The 15703-nt window shown below is 43.5% G+C and overlaps 1 protein-coding gene and 1 long non-coding RNA gene across 4 annotated transcripts; one reads left to right on the forward strand and one right to left on the reverse strand.

Annotated features, from left to right (window-relative positions):
• Positions 1 to 1078: 1078 nt before the first annotated feature.
• Positions 1079 to 15207, forward strand: DYRK2 (dual specificity tyrosine phosphorylation regulated kinase 2). Of its 3 annotated transcripts, XM_015856347.2 has the most exons (3): positions 1079 to 1251; positions 1453 to 1589; positions 9370 to 15207. In XM_015856347.2, exons 1-3 carry the CDS (start codon positions 1197 to 1199, stop codon positions 10969 to 10971), a joined length of 1794 nt encoding a protein of 597 aa, XP_015711833.1. In that variant the 5' UTR covers positions 1079 to 1196; the 3' UTR covers positions 10972 to 15207. The 3 variants fall into 3 exon arrangements, with proteins under 3 accessions (XP_015711833.1, XP_015711843.1, XP_015711850.1); XM_015856357.2 differs by lacking the exon at positions 1453 to 1589 and having other exon boundaries at positions 1139 to 1251; XM_015856364.2 differs by lacking the exons at positions 1079 to 1251; positions 1453 to 1589 and adding an exon at positions 6116 to 6473.
• On the reverse strand, positions 1688 to 6116 carry LOC107310578. Its single transcript, XR_001553643.2, has 3 exons — positions 5946 to 6116; positions 5696 to 5800; positions 1688 to 2093 (listed from the first exon to the last, which is right to left on the reverse strand). It is a non-coding gene; the product is annotated as an uncharacterized LOC107310578 (long non-coding RNA).
• Positions 15208 to 15703: the final 496 nt, after the last annotated feature.

Consider the following 15703-nt stretch of genomic DNA (forward strand, 5'->3'; position numbering starts at 1 on the left):
GGATTGTTTTCTCTCTGCAACAGGAGGGACTGAGGAAAGTGTTTATTTCTTTGTACCAGCACAGGAAATGTCTTTGTTTACACATTTATCTGTGGCACTGGAAAAGGCCAAGTCTTCCTCTCCAGCTGCAGGGATGGAGTTCTTTTTTTCTCAGGAAAGGGAAGATTTATTTGTCTGCCTTTCTCTGCGGCAGGGAATGAAGGGAGGTCTGCCTGTGGCAGGGGATGAAGGGAGCTCTGCTTGCAACCCCACTGGCTGCTTCAGAAGGGAAAATACACGCGATCCGTACACATTTCCAAGCGGGTTGAGCGTAGGCAGGAGAGTTCATTTCGACGCCGTCCCGGGCTGAGCAAATGTTCAGCTATCTATTTTTGGCTCTCGTGACGTTCAAGCTGACAAACCAGGAATTCAAAGCATTGTACTCGGCGAGGCACACGGCAGAGCAGGGCCCATAACTGCCCCCACCGCGCTCCCTCCCTCTGCATGGAGGCACGGGCCGCTCCGGCCCGACTCTCGAAGCTCTCCCAAGGCACCGCCATGTTGAAGTTTCCATCCCCTCGCACCGACCCTCCCACAGCCAGCGGTGCCACCGTCGTCCTCCCGCGGTGGCGGTGACCCCCTGAGGGCAGGCCCCAACATGGCTGTGACCTGGGGGTGACCAACGGCTCATCCCTTCCCCCTTCACCCCCGCTGGAGGCCGTTGGGCGGTTGCCGGGCGGCAGCGGGGAGCGGAGCGAGGCGAAGTGCGGGCGGGCGCGGGGAGCGCACGGGGACGCGGGGAGGAGCGGAGCGAGGGGAGGCGGCCGGCGGGGCGGGCACTGCCCTTCGGTGCGCTGTTTGTTCTCGTTCCGCCGCCCGAGGAGGAGGGCCCTGTCCGGCCGCCTTCTGCTGCCCCCCTCCCTCCTCCGAGCGAGGGGACCGGGGCGACCGGGGCGGGGGCGGGGGAGGTGATGAGCTTGGGCCGGGGGCTGCGGCGGCGGCGCGGCTGCTGCTGCTGCGGCTGCGGCGGGAGGAGACGGCGGGCCGAAGGAGGCTGTGTCCGGCCGGCCCGGGGCCGGGGGGATGCGGCGGAGGACGCGTCGGGCGCTGGGTGTAGCTGATCGGCGAGGAGAGGCAGCCGCCGCCCAGAGAGGCCGAGGAGAAGCGGAGGAGAGCCGCCCTGACATGCATTTTCCTCTCCCTCCTCTCCAGCGGCCATGTTAACCAAGAAACCCTCAGCGAGCGCCGCCGCCGGCGCTGCCTACCCGGCCGGTAAGGAGCGGGCCGGGCGCCGCGGGGTCGGAACAATGCTGCGGACCAGGGGGGAGAACCGGGGGGAAGGGGGGGGTTCCGGCCGTCGGTGCGAGCGCGGGGCCGCGGCGGCCATCGGCTTCCGATGGCTTCTGCCCGAAGCGGGACGGGGCGGCTCGGGGCCGCCGCTGCCCTCCGCGCTCACCCCTCTGCTCTCCGCAGGCAGGGCAGGGGACAGCGGCCGTCCGCTGCAGTCTTCCCCGGGTGCAGGAGCCGGGGTCTCCCGGGCAGGAGCTGGGACCGGCCCACCGTCGCCCCTCGCATTGCCGCCGCTCAGGGCCAGCAACGCCTCCCACACGGTGAGCACGGGCATGGGAGGGGGTCGGGAGGGTGGTGGTGGTGGTGATGGTGGTGGTGGTGGTGATGGTGGTGGGGGGGTCCACGGAGCGCCGCCGCCTGTCCCGCCCCGCGGGGCGCTCGGGGCCGGTTCTGCAAACTCGGAGCGGAGGAGAGTGTGGGTTCCAGGGCTGGCAGGCTGGAACCGAGCTGCAGAGCGGCTCCCCCTTCCTGCAGCCCCCCTTCGCTCCGCTTTACGTGTCGTTGTCGGTAACAAATTAGATCTTGTGCACAGACAGCGAGGAGCTGTTCTGGTAAACGGGTAAACGCCTTTTTGGGGATGACATTTTGGCAGTGAGGTTAGTCGCTGTGATTAAAGGGTCGCGTGAGCCATGGCGAGGAATGAAGGCTGCTCTCCTATGTCTCTGATTAGCTCAGGCCGATAGCCGTCTTCCCTTGGAAACAGCTGTCGTTGTACTCCAGGGCGACGATTGGATGGATCTGACTTTATTGCTGCGGTGGTTTACCTAAAGAAATAAGCACCGATGCTATGAAAAGGATGTTATTTTCCGGTTCTGTGATATCTCACATTATCTCCCTCTCCCAGTTAATCTACCAGGAATGGAACTTCCCAAGTATGCCACTATATATGGATGAGAGAGGGTATCTCTGTCCTGAAGGCATGACGGGGTAGAGGGAGATGGGGCTGTGTGCCGTCGTGTTAACGCAAAATATCTGACATATTTCTTGCATACATTTCCTTTTAAATGATGAAAAAACTCGTACTGACCCTGAAAGGCATTGATGGCATACTTGGCTTAGAATTAATGAGTTCTCCACGGATGCTCACGTACTATCTTCATAAACATATGGCAGAGCTTTAAACAGTAATGTGATTATGGGCTAGTGGAAGGTGAAACTATGCATTTAGACATTAGCGTTTCGGTGACTTTCTGTATAGCTTCAGGGGTAAAAGCGTCTTATTCAAATCCAGTTATAGAAAGAATTGGCTTAAATGTAATAAATAAATAAATAAGTGCAAGTTTATGTAGGGTGTTTTCAAGAGGAATGATGAATATTCTGCAAATGTGAGGTGGAGCTGCATACTTGAGGTCAACATCGCTGTGTCTCTATGTAGCCAGGATGTATATCTGAATCGTTGGGTACTGCCAAAGGTAGGTTTTTGCACGTTTGCATTCCAGTTAAGTGCTGGTTGATTTGAGAAGTGAGAAAGTGGTCTACGTATTTCTTTTAAGCCAGAAAATAATCATTGTACCGATGGCCTGGGCATGGGTTGTGAAAATACACATCCAGAGATGGGCCCCACTAATAGCAGGGGCTGATGTGTAACAGAGCCCAGACTTAATTTAGAATCTGTGAAAGCCCAGTGGTCCAGTCGTCTGTCTGGGATTGCTGACTAATTTTGGTAGCATGGAACTGTGGTATTTTTATAGATACGCTTGTGTGTGTACGATATATCTATCTACATACACTATATATATATGTGTATAAAGATGAAGTCTTTATGAAAGCTTGCAAGGAGTATTTGAGTATTGCATTTCTGCTTCCAGTATATTTGTAGATGTATCGTCATGCATGTACACATGTTATCTATAGCATATATATGCCGATAGATAGATACGTACATATAGACAGAAAGCCTATGGAAGCATTGAAGGATGATCAAGCATTATACTGCTGTGTTTCAAGTCTCTCTGGGTTCTGACTGCTGCAGACTCTGCTGTGCCTTTGTGACACAGATACTACTCCTCGGTCTTTATTTTACCTTGAGTGCTATTACAGAAATACCTCCGACAGGCTCTGAATTTTTTAGGGCATTATTTTGTGGTTGCCTAACAGAACTTTTTGTGGTAAGGATCAGATGTGACATCAGGATGCTGGATTTTAACCTAAAACAATGGTTATGTGTGGTATGGGAGCGTTCTATAAACTTCAGGCCTGCTGACCTCAGCTGACACTGACTGAAACTATTGGTTTCATCCACTACTTCCTCAAATGAAATGTATTTAAAAATAAACGTTTCAGTTTTCTTAAACCATTTTCTTCCTCTGTATTCATTTGCTTAATCAACCCTGTTGTGCCTGTGTGACTTCTCCAGCAGCTAAAAAATGAAATGAATATTTCTCTTTGGTGTTGCAGACTTTCAGAAGGCGTAGCTTACATAGGCAGCGTATACACATGTGCATTGTGTATACACTGATTGTGAAGGGACACCATGGTGGAAATATTAAGCCAAAAAGTTCTTCTTCTAGTCCAGCTGGAGAAATGCACTACTTGTCATATTTCTTGCAGCAGCTGTATAATCCAGCCTCTAGGAAAACTATTGAATCCTGCTTTTTAGTGCAGCTGAGTTATTTGGCACAGTGCAGGAGCATGGGAGAACATGGAGGCAGAAGCAGGGAGATGCTGCCTTACACAGGCTTCACGTAACAGGGCAGACGTTTTGGCTGCAGTCTTTGCAATCACAGCAACCTTTGTTGCTAAGCAGACTGTTGTGTATTGTACCAGGGTAAGGCTGTGTTTGTTTTCAAAAATCGGTGGCTTCATCTTAGGTTTTTTCTTGTTTGTTTCCATTTTTGACTTTATCTTTTTGGATGCCTGCGATGGAAAATGTGAACTCTTTTCCAGCCTCTTCTCGTTTTCCTTTCCAAGTCATTGCTTTCTCTTTTGAAGCCTTAAGTTTCTGTTTTGATGACTGGAACCTTTTCCTGTTCGCTCTTTCTTGTTTCATTACGGTGTTCTTGCAGCCACTTGACATACTGCAGTAGAGATTTATCTTGCTTGCCTGCTGCTCTGCTTGTGTAAATCCCCACCCGTCTGTGAGTCTCTCTCTCTAAGACTTTTGTCTCCTGCCTACCTCCATCTCTGTTCTTTCTTCTTTGGCACGTATCCCCGCGTTCTGCACTCTTCCTGCTTCCCTTGCAATAAAGCCGTCTTAATCTTTTTCTCCTGTCTAGGGCGGTAACAACAGCCCATTTACAGTGCCTGATTCAGTGCCCTTTTTCTTTAAGGCTTTTCCAAGATATTCCTACAGCCAGGGCTGTTTACTTTTGGCACCAAGGATGGGTGTCCACCTGTATACTTTTGCATCATTTAGTCTTAGTCTTGAAAGTAAATAACAATAATAATAGAATTACTTGACAATGGAACAGGGATTCCCATACCCTGTTACCTGAAGACTTGCCCCAAGTTTTTATTGAATGCAGCTGCTTTAAAGCACATAAGAAAGAAAATACCTGCCCACTGTGCTGTTCTTATGTAAGAAGCTGCCACAGAAGTGCTGTCATGACTGAGCGGAACTAAGTATATAGTCCTGACCTGGACTTTGCTATGTCTAGGTTTCCTTGTGTGTTTCTTCTTCTTCATAAAAGTTTTATGGAGGGGGAGTATGCAGCAAACTTTCCTAGGGTGATGCAGTACATCTGGGCCCATTTCTTCTACACACGAGTGCTGACTGTCCTTCTTGATCTCAGTGTGCGTGAAACATGGGAGTGTCCCAGATGTATTTGGGCTCACTCCACGTGCCCAACATAGCCCACACAGGAGGAAAAGAATTTGTCAATCAGTATCACTCTTCAAGCATAGTTCTGTCTCTGAAGATATTTGCAATATAAAGCCAAGGTTAATGTTTGAAAAATAAGCTTATGTTGTCTGTGTGTATCAGCAGCAAAATGTCTATTGGGTTTGTTTTTTCTATAGCTCTTGTTGAGCACAAGCTCTCTAGGACAAGGGCTTAGTCTTCCTTGGTGTATAAAACCCAAACTCATAATAAAGCCATTATGATAATCCTTCATTATCGTTATTGTGCTAATTAGAAGCTATTTTTAGTTCTGAACAGAGGAATGCTGTTGAATTCATTTATCAAGGAAAAGGGCCTTTTGTTTGCATTTGCTTTGTCCTCTAGTCAACAGAATATGCAACAAAGTGCTACACCTGATACTGTGTACCTCTAGCATGTTAGATACAGTGGGGCTGAAACTGGCATATCCGCAAATACTGTAAAGACCACTGCTGTCATGGTGTTGGATCCTATAGGAGTTCTTGTAGAAGGCTTTGAGACAGACCATTGCACTGGCTGAGCGGTACCTCAGGGGAGTTGTCAGTTTACCTTCTTTGTTAGAAGGACAGAGTCAGTTTTATGCTGCCACTGTATTGTAAAGACTTTGTAATCTTGACATGGTAACGTAGGTTACTTCTGTCCTTAAGCCCATTTCTGGGGAGAAAAAAAGGAAAAAGAAAAAATAAATACTTCCATTTATGTTTTTTGCTGGTGTCTATTTTAAACTTAGGAGAATGTTTCTGGCAAACCATCTACTTCCATAAACCGAGCTAACTAAAGTTAAAGCAAAATCATGTACCTTCAAAACCATTTATGAAACATCGTAGAGAGTGAAAAAAAAAGCATCGTAACGTCTGTGTTTTGCAGTTGATGTTGCCGGATGATTCAGGATTAGTTATTTGAATTGAAGCTTAGCTGGTATTTCAGTACATTCTATTTGGAAGTGTATACGCATCAATAGGTTTTTGAAGATGAGTGCTATGAAAATGTATAAATCTTAGAAGGCATAGACAGATCTGAGCACAGGCAATAAAATATGGTAGTAAGTGCTCTGCGTAAGTGCAGGTTGCTGGTTCTAGAATTTACAGGCCCATGTACATCAGCAGAAGGGAGATGCATCATAAACCTCTCAGGCTTCTGGTTTCAGGTGAATGGCTGGTAGAGCTGTGTACCGTGGGCAGTTCAGTGCGGGACTAGGAAGACAGTAGCCCTGTGTAGCCTTCCCAAGGCCATTAGCTGTGGTTCAGAGAACTTATAGTATTGCCGGTAAAGCCTGTGGAGCTGTAATTAGTGCAAGTACGAACTTGACAGCAATCTTGGACAGCCGGTAGGCAGAAGTAGATTCACAGAGCAAAGGTCTGGAGAGAATCCAACCCTCTGCTCATCCAGATAGGAAACAGAAGATAAGGTGGTGATTCCTCAGCCGCAGCACCCTGAGATACGGTGGTCCACTTTTTCATGTTGACTTTGTTGCTGTGATGCATCTGAAACCTCTAAAACTCCTGTCTAGGTTTTGAAAGAAAAGTGAGCTCTGATCTCCCCCGCAAGTTTTGGAATAGAGCCTGCACTAATTTAGTGCTTTTTTCATCTACAAAGAAAACCAGCGCTACTGTCTGCATCTGCATTTGCATTCCCAAGCAGCAGCTGACTGAAACTGGCCAAACCGGTCACTTGGAGGTGAAGCTGGGTAATGCTGGTGATTTCATTCTGCTGCTTGGGGAAAAAACTAACTAGCTAAATAAATAAATAAGGCAGGAGTGGAAAGAGAAACTGAGGCTGCCTGAAGGTAGGGAAGCAGAGGCACACAGTTTACGCTTGAGAAATGTGTTTGCAAACATACCTTCTGGAGAAGAACCTCTGCAGGCTTCTGCAGCAGTTAAGAGTGCCCACATTTGGTTTTATTTCATAATCCTCCTACAAAGCAAATAATTGAAGTTTGAAGAATCCTGCAGTCCATCTATTGAAATGTGCAGTGCTTAGGAAGGGTTGAAGATGGTTTGCTGTGAAAACAGGCGGCTCAAGTGAACACGGAATTAATTCAGTGTGTGAAGTGTCAATGAGCACTTAGTTAAGAAATTCTTAAAAGCAGTTTTCTGTCTTCTGCTGTTTCTTCCTGCACGTTAGTATTGTCTGCTCACAGTTTGTCTGCTTTGCTGGTCAACCAGTGCTGTAGAAGAAATGTTTGTACCTCGATTTTCCTGGCTTTGGTCCATGTAGTCTGTAGCGTTACTCTCCTGCTTCATTGTACATTTCTCACTTAGCACAGTTCTGCAGTCCTGCATGTGCTGAGCCTCTGTACACATCTTACTAACTACATGTGGTTCTTTTGAGGGGCATTTTGTAGCAGTTCTTGGGGCTGAATTCTGTTCAATCAGTGCTGCACTCATAGGGTCAGGACAACCTTCAGAAGGCTGCTGCAGGAGTGTGCTTCAAACTTGACCTGAAGGAATTCCCTGTAGGCATGACAGACTCGTTAAGTCCCCTTGATGATTTAATTCTGTGTGCTTTGGGACATCAAACCAGGAAGGCAATTAATGTCAACATCCTCATATACTTTCACTGTGCTTGAATGTTACAGGTGCCTTCGCTCTGAATTGTCATTGTGTGGTAACTCTTTCTGTGAGATCAATCAAATTTGGGAGTCTGAGCAGAAATTGCTCTGCAAATAAACATACGCAGTTTGACTGCAGTGATGAAATAAAATGGACCAGTTATTCAACATGAGTCAAAATGGAAACAGAAGAACAGTGAGCTCAGCAGAAACAGTCCCTGAGAGCTCTTGTTGTTACACTGCGTGAGCTTCAAAGCTGCAGATTTCAAAATATTATTCAAAGGTGAAGCTGGTGTCCAGCTGGCTTTTCCTTGCTAGGTTTACAAAAGCACATTTTTGCCATGTCAGGGTGATATCGTAACAGAAGCAAAAAGCATGCTAGAGTGTGCACTGTATGTCCTGGCTTTTTTGCAGCATGGATTTCATTGCCTCATCACAGCCTACAACTGTCATTTTCTGATTTAATTTCAACAACCTCAAGTGAACAGGGAATGTGTTTTCCTTAGCTGCATAGAAAAAATAAGGTTCAGATTAAATGTGCTCTCAACCCTGGCTTGATCATCTGTCTGAGTGTATTTGTGAACTTTGGGTTAGTAATTTGGCATAAATATTAAGGCTGGTGAATCAGCTGGAGAGACAGCAGGGGAATTCTTCCCACGTTTGTTTAAGACCGGGCAGAAAAGACAGACAAATTATCCTCTACTTGAGAGCAAATGAAGAATTTTAAGGACAGCTATTTTAGTGGCAAATATATGCTTGTAAATTTCTTGTTTCGCCTTCAAAGTAACAGGTTTCGTGCAGTAGCTGTTTTCACACCCCAGTACTAACAGTGTTCCTTTGCTTGAAAATGCTGAATGCTTTTTCTCCCTTGTGAAAACTGTCAAGAATGGCTGTCAACTAATACCGTTTCCATCCCTTTAAAATAAAGTTGTGTGCATGATCTTCAAGGCAAAGATTTACTTTCCATTCAAGCCTGTATCTGGTCTGAGATCTCATGTTGGTTAAAAGTCATTACAAGAGTGGCTTGGCAAAGTGCTGGAGGATATACTTACGCTTCACTGATTTGAATGCTTTGCCAAATAGTGACTGTCTCAGCTGCTAGCAGTGAATGGCATCACTTGAATTTCGGAAATGTCCAGGTTCTTTTCCTTTTCGTGCACATCACAGCATATTCCTCGTAGCTTAAAATTTTACCTGTCCTTTCTGATATTCAGCAAGTTAAAATCTTGATTTCTGAGAACAGGTGACAAGGAGAGCCTTAGCTAAGTAAACTCTAGAAGATATTATATATCCATCTCCAGGATAAATAAAAGTGATGCTGTGAAGGTCTGATTATCCCCTGAGCTTATTGGTTGATGTAACAGGACTGTTGCTTTGAAGGTTCCTTGGGGGAATTGTTAGCTTACCAGAGTAACACACCATGGACTCTCTTGTTGCCAGCGTTTCAGAGAGTCAGGAAAGAAACATTTGAGAAACCAGGGTCTGGAAAATGTAATGGCACCTAGCAGCATCGTAGTATAAAAGCTGTATTTTTAAGTTGTGTAGACAACTGACTTCTAATAATACGCTTAGTTTTTAGATAGCTTAGGCAGGATGATGTGTTGTGTAATAAGTTTGAAACAAGATTCATGCCTCTATTGTTAACTAGGTGTGTATTTATTTTCAATTTTAGGTTGGAGGCAGTAAGCACACAATGAATGAGCACCTCCATGTTGGTAGCCATGGACAAATCCAGGTTCAACAACTGTTTGAAGATAATAGCAACAAGAGGACGGTTCTGACAACGCAGCCGAATGGACTTACAACACTAGGCAAATCTGGATTGCCAGTGGTTCAGGACAGACAGTCAGAGAGTGCTCACAGACGACAAGGGAGCTCGAGCTCTTTAAAATCAACAGATGGAACAGGAAAGGTGAAAACCTCTGTCATGACACCAGAGCAGGCAATGAAGCAATACATGCAAAAACTATCAGCTTTTGAACATAATGAGATTTTTGGCTACACCGAAATATACTTTCTGGGTCCAAATGCAAAGAAGCGGCAAGGTGTGATTGGTGGTCCAAACAATTGCGGGTATGATGATGACCAGGGGTCGTACATACAAGTACCCCACGATCATATTGCATACAGATACGAAGTCCTGAAAGTTATAGGGAAAGGAAGCTTCGGGCAGGTGGTGAAAGCCTACGATCACAAGATGCATCAACACGTGGCACTAAAAATGGTGAGAAATGAAAAGCGTTTCCACCGCCAAGCTGCGGAAGAAATTAGGATTCTGGAGCATCTCCGGAAACAAGATAAGGATAACAACATGAATGTTATTCACATGTTGGAAAACTTCACATTCCGTAGCCATATCTGCATGACATTTGAATTGCTGAGCATGAACCTGTATGAATTAATAAAGAAGAACAAGTTTCAGGGCTTCAGCCTGCCTTTGGTCCGCAAGTTTGCCCACTCCATTCTACAGTGCTTGGATGCTTTGCACAAAAACAGAATTATTCACTGTGACCTTAAACCTGAGAACATTCTGTTAAAGCAGCAGGGCCGAAGTGGTATCAAAGTGATTGATTTTGGCTCGAGTTGTTATGAGCATCAGCGTGTCTACACTTACATTCAGTCACGTTTTTATCGTGCGCCTGAAGTCATCCTTGGTGCTCGTTACGGGATGCCCATTGATATGTGGAGCTTGGGGTGTATTCTAGCGGAGCTTCTCACTGGCTATCCACTTTTACCTGGAGAAGATGAAGGAGACCAGCTGGCTTGCATGATCGAGCTGTTGGGCATGCCTTCCCCGAAACTTCTAGATTCATCCAAGCGAGCCAAAAACTTTGTGAGCTCTAAGGGATATCCTCGCTACTGCACCATCACAACCTTGTCTGATGGTTCTATAATACTGAACGGTGGACGCTCTCGGAGGGGAAAATTACGTGGCCCGCCAGAGAGCAGAGAATGGGGTAACGCATTAAAGGGGTGCGACGATCCCCTGTTCCTGGACTTTTTAAAACAGTGTTTGGAATGGGATCCTGCTATCCGAATGACACCCAGCCAGGCTTTGCGACATCCCTGGCTAAGGCGACGGTTGCCGAAGCCTCCGACTGGGGAGAAGGCCTCAGCAAAGAGAATTACAGAGAGCACTGGTGCTATAACGTCGATTTCCAAGTTACCTCCGACTTCAAGCTCAGCTTCAAAACTGAGGACTAATTTGGCACAGATGACAGATGCCAATGGGAATATTCAGCAAAGAACAGTGTTGCCAAAACTCGTTAGCTGAGTTTGAAAACCCCAATGCTGTTAATACGAGAGATACAATGTGGCTGAGCCTTATTTGTATGAAAAAAAAAAAAGTAGCTCGGATATACATTTTTATTTGCTCAATAACTTTATTCATTTGTATCTTTCGGCACTCATTTTAAATGTAAGAAATGTTGATTTTGTTTTTATAAAAACATGGGGACAATGCTTTAAGTTTTTATACTTATTTTTTAAAATGTTTGTCTTCTACAGTACAAATAGCCTTACTGTAACTAGTGTGACACAGTAATAAACATCAGTGGCTGGCCACTGGTTACAACGTGACTGTCATGCATTGCAGCGTGGTGTCAAAGGTATTACCTTTCTCTTCCATGGTTCATAGTAAGTTTCAACTGGGGTAAATTTCTAAGGCTCTAACTTTACGCGTATGGGTCTTGGTCCTGCAAACAGTAACACTTAGGCCTGACTGGACTGCAGGGAGAATGCAGTTAAGCACCTGTAAACTAGTTATCTGAAGTGGAGCCGTAGCATTTTCTGTATGGTAGCCCAGAAAAAAAGCTGTGCGATCACTCAGTAATGACGCAGTCACCTCCTGCAGAATGTTTTATCTAACTCATAATAATGGTTTTAATTAAAATGAGCATTTAAATATAATGAAAAAAAAAATAAAATCCAAATGAGGAAAACAAAAGAAGAACTAGTAGGGCTACAGTGACTTATAACTTACATACCATGTGCTCGAGTTGGAAGAACAGGCAGTCAGAATGGCGATGGAAGTACAACCGTTCCTCTAAATCTGAAAGTTGTTTCTTAAACCTGAAGTCAGGTGAAGCAAAACATTCTGGACTTCCTTTCAGGTATATAACACAGAGCATTCACACTGGGTTTCTCTCAATTTCTTTCCTCTTCCGTTTTCTCTCTTTAATACACAGCTTGGCTTCCCAAATCACATAGACAGAAGTGCTTATTTTTTCAGTTTTATACTGTAACTTCCAGACTGTTAACGCTACATGAGTTTCACAGGTTGTTTGTATTTCCTCTGACAACGTCTATCTGAGCAATCGTGACCTCTTTGGTACACTTTCACTTCAGTTCAAATCTGTATGTAGGGACAAACACTATGTTATTGTATGGTTTTCTGTAGAGAAGTACTTGTCATTAGCATAGCTATAGACAGAGAGATCCTCTCTGAAAAGATCTTTAATTGACGGACACCATCTTAGATATTGACTAATACGGGCAAAGTATCAAAGGAAAGTTAAATGGTTGGAATTCGAATTGATCTTTGATATTTGTAGCTGAAAATGACTTTGAAGGAACAGTTAGAAAAACGTGTAGATTTGTTCACATGCGTGTGTGTGTGTGTGTGTGTGTGTGTGTGCTGATGTTTGGCTTTTCATTCTTTACTTTGAACTGTATTCCTGGAAGAAAGATGGTCTTTACTGAGGAATAGTGTCTAGGCCTACCTGAGAAATAGTCACATGTTGTAGCATGTTTTCAACTGGAAGGGTTGGGAATCTAAGATTGATAACTCATCACATGCAATGGCTGTGGTCTACACCGGGTGTCTAAAACAACATATGAAAAGGGAGTTTTAAAGAAAGTAGAAGATAATCTGGAAGGGTTTGTGGATGTTACAACAAGAGAGACTAGAATGGATTGCATAGCACCTCAATAACTTTACTATAAGCAAACATATGCACAGATCTTGTTACCTGTACAAATGATTAAAAACACTTAAAGCATGGTCCCCTGAGAGGCCAAGAAAGTTTCCGGTTAAGTTTCCTACATGTTCGTTAAGATTTACCACTTACAACCTGATTTTGTTTGTTTGTTTGTTTGAGTTTGTTTCTAATTTAATGTAAGACTGGGGGAAGGATCGAAACGTGAAATGACAGAATTCTCAGGAAACATATCGCTCAACTTCTTGCCAAAAACTCGACACCTAAAGAAGCTCCAAAAATAGTTTCTGAGTATCTGTTGATTGATAACTGTAAACAGTAGAGCATCAATCAACCATTTTTAGTACTTTTTTTTTTAAATAAAAAAGAGTGTTTCCTGCCTCTAGTCAAAGTAAATTATTTAGTGTTCAATGTTCACAACTTTATACAATGTGTGTAAGTGCAATATATAAACATGTATGAAATCATGTTAAAAATGAAATATAATAATACAACAAAGAAAAGTGGCTTTTGGAATATGAATATCTGATAAGTTATGATCCGTAAATCCTAAGTCTGGAAAAGAGATGATATATGAATTTTCATAACTGACTCCCATGACTGGGAACACAATACTGTGTATTTTTCTACAGTAGCTGGGATTCTTTTCTTCCTCCACCAACTACTTGGCTTTACCAGTCCTTTCTACCTTAGCTCTTTCTGCAGAAGTTAAGAAGTAGGGTTACTAATGTTAGGGATGGAAAAAGAATCACCTTCCCCTTAATATATTTTAAAGAAAATCTTGATACGTGTTCCTGCCTTTCATTACGATTGAAGGTGAAAGCATTCATAATGTTTGTGGGTCATTAACGGGCTAAAACCACTAAATTTTCTTTTCCACGTAACCAGTTCTTAATGCCAATAATGCATTTATGACCAACCTTCTTCATAAATGCTACCGGAAACTTTAAGGCCAAAATATAGTGTGCAGAGCTATTTTTTTAACCCAAATATAGTGGAATTTCCTCTATAATAAAGAAGGAGCTACATCAAGGTTTTTAAGTTATGTAGCTGCTTTTTATTGTAGCTTATTTATACCTGTATAAAAGGGAGGGGGTGCGGGAGGGGGGGAGGGGGGAAGGAATGTTGCCTCTTGCTTTGGTGTGATTTTATTATAAGGGCTCTGATAATTAGGCTGATAGAAGTTGGCTTGGAAACAGTGCTTAGTCTCACATGTTACCATTGTCTGGAGATGTCTGAGCTATTTTCAGATTTAGTAATAGCACAGTGTTGTCTTGTCTTTGGTTGCAGTCTCACTTGGCTCAGTTTCTTGCACCACTGGAGTGTTCATTACCGATGAAGTGTATTGGAACAACAGAGTGATGCAAGATGTGTAGATCAACAGTAGAAGATGGATTGTGCCCTTGGTGTTAACAATGTGCCTTTTGTTACAAATGCCATGTTGTAGGGCATGCATCTTGGCCTCTTTAACCCTTTGAACACTGGATAGTAGGGTTGAAATCTATTTTTAAATGCTATACCTGTCTTAAAACATCCTGTAGATTACTGAGGCCTTAATAGAAACAATAAGGCAATCACACTGCTAGGGTGGAAAGGACACTCTGGTCTGGTAGTACGTCTCATTAAGGGGTTAAAGATGGCCCTTCCTCATTGGTTATACTTTAACATCAAATTGATTATTAATTATTATTATTATTTTTTAATTCATTTTTGTTATGGTGACATTAGACAGAAATCAACTGTATTTGTAAAAATTTACCTCAAACTCTTTAGTTTTATAGTGTGATTTAATCCCAGGGCATTTGGTATGAACCAAAGTGCATTCCTTTTATATGTGCCTGGCTCTTATAAAGGCGGCCAGGGATTTTTACAATTTGGGTGCAAGGCACTTAAGCCACTTTTAACTTGGTGGGTGGTTTGGAGTTATAAATGACTTCATGGGAATGTTGGAAACACTTTAGACATATAAGTAGCATTGGGCAATATTAGAATCTTTAAAAAAGGGCGTGCATTATTGAATGCTCTCCATTTTTTAGTATTGTTTTTTTCCATCAATAATATTTGTGATAAGTACAGAAAGAACTCTTTATTATTTTTTGTCCAGCCATTAAAGATTAGAATATTGCCCGTTTTTATGCTATGGTAGCATTGAAATGAAACAAACAACAACAAAAAATTGTGAATTATTGTTTCTAGGGGCTTGTACATCTGTGCTACAAATTGTAATTACTCGGTTGAACTGCTACAATTACGTCTAAGCAGTAGCTTGGGTTTTTATTGGGCAACGACTTAGACACGTGACTGTAATATGCTGCAACTGTGTGTACTGAAAACGTGAATAACGATTGAATGTGGACTGTGTATATATGTATGTATAATTTTCTGTGAGATGCTGCTGTTGCCACTTAACATTAAAGATGTTGTAGTGGGTTTTAATCCTAGTGGCCAGTTTTATGATACTGTATGTATTGTACAGCTGATGACAGGAGTTAAGACTGTTCTAGTGAATATTTGTTACATTTTATTGTTGTGGCCAGAGATCATTTCAGAATAAAATTTTATGTCTTACTTTACTTCTCTCCGCTGTACTTTGGATTACTGTTATTTTCTCTGGTCATAAAGATAATGGTTGGGAGTGCTGGCATTTTGTTAACATAGGAAGGCCTTATCCCAGCCCACTGAAGTGTCAGGTTGATCTTTCAGAGCTTGTCTCTCAATACTGAGAATGTACTCAGCAAAAAGCTGATATTTGTTTCACATATAAATACAGGGTAATATCACTTGGTGCAGAACAGTCTTCTGAGGAACATCCACGTTCTCTACCTGGTAATGCCACTGAATACCCAGAGCAGTTTTATTGAAAAGTCTTCTGATTCAAGTGAGAAATAGGTCAAAATCAAGGGGTTTTAGCAGCACTCCAGTGTCTGTTGCTTAACGCAGCTGGGAGATTTGATAGCATGAAAAGTATCGAGATTAAATACTGATAAACAGTGTTTACAGCCCTAAAAGTGCAGTGAGCTCAAAATTAAATCCTTGTGGATTAAAACTTCTTTGTTCCTCTGAGGAAAA

Source organism: Coturnix japonica, chromosome 1 (genome assembly GCF_001577835.2).
Source record: "Coturnix japonica isolate 7356 chromosome 1, Coturnix japonica 2.1, whole genome shotgun sequence".
In the NCBI taxonomy this organism is placed as follows: domain Eukaryota; kingdom Metazoa; phylum Chordata; class Aves; order Galliformes; family Phasianidae; genus Coturnix; species Coturnix japonica.

What these genes read in the sequence shown, in the direction of transcription:
- DYRK2 (XM_015856347.2), top strand. Translation starts at nt 1,197, where the DNA reads ATGTTAACCAAGAAACCCTCAGCGAGCGCCGCCGCCGGCGCTGCCTAC. An exon ending in CGGCGCTGCCTACCCGGCCG is followed by an intron (nt 1,252 to 1,452) that starts GTAAGGAGCGGG and finishes TGCTCTCCGCAG; the next exon opens with GCAGGGCAGGGGACAGCGGC. An exon ending in CCAGCAACGCCTCCCACACG is followed by an intron (nt 1,590 to 9,369) that starts GTGAGCACGGGC and finishes TTTCAATTTTAG; the next exon opens with GTTGGAGGCAGTAAGCACAC.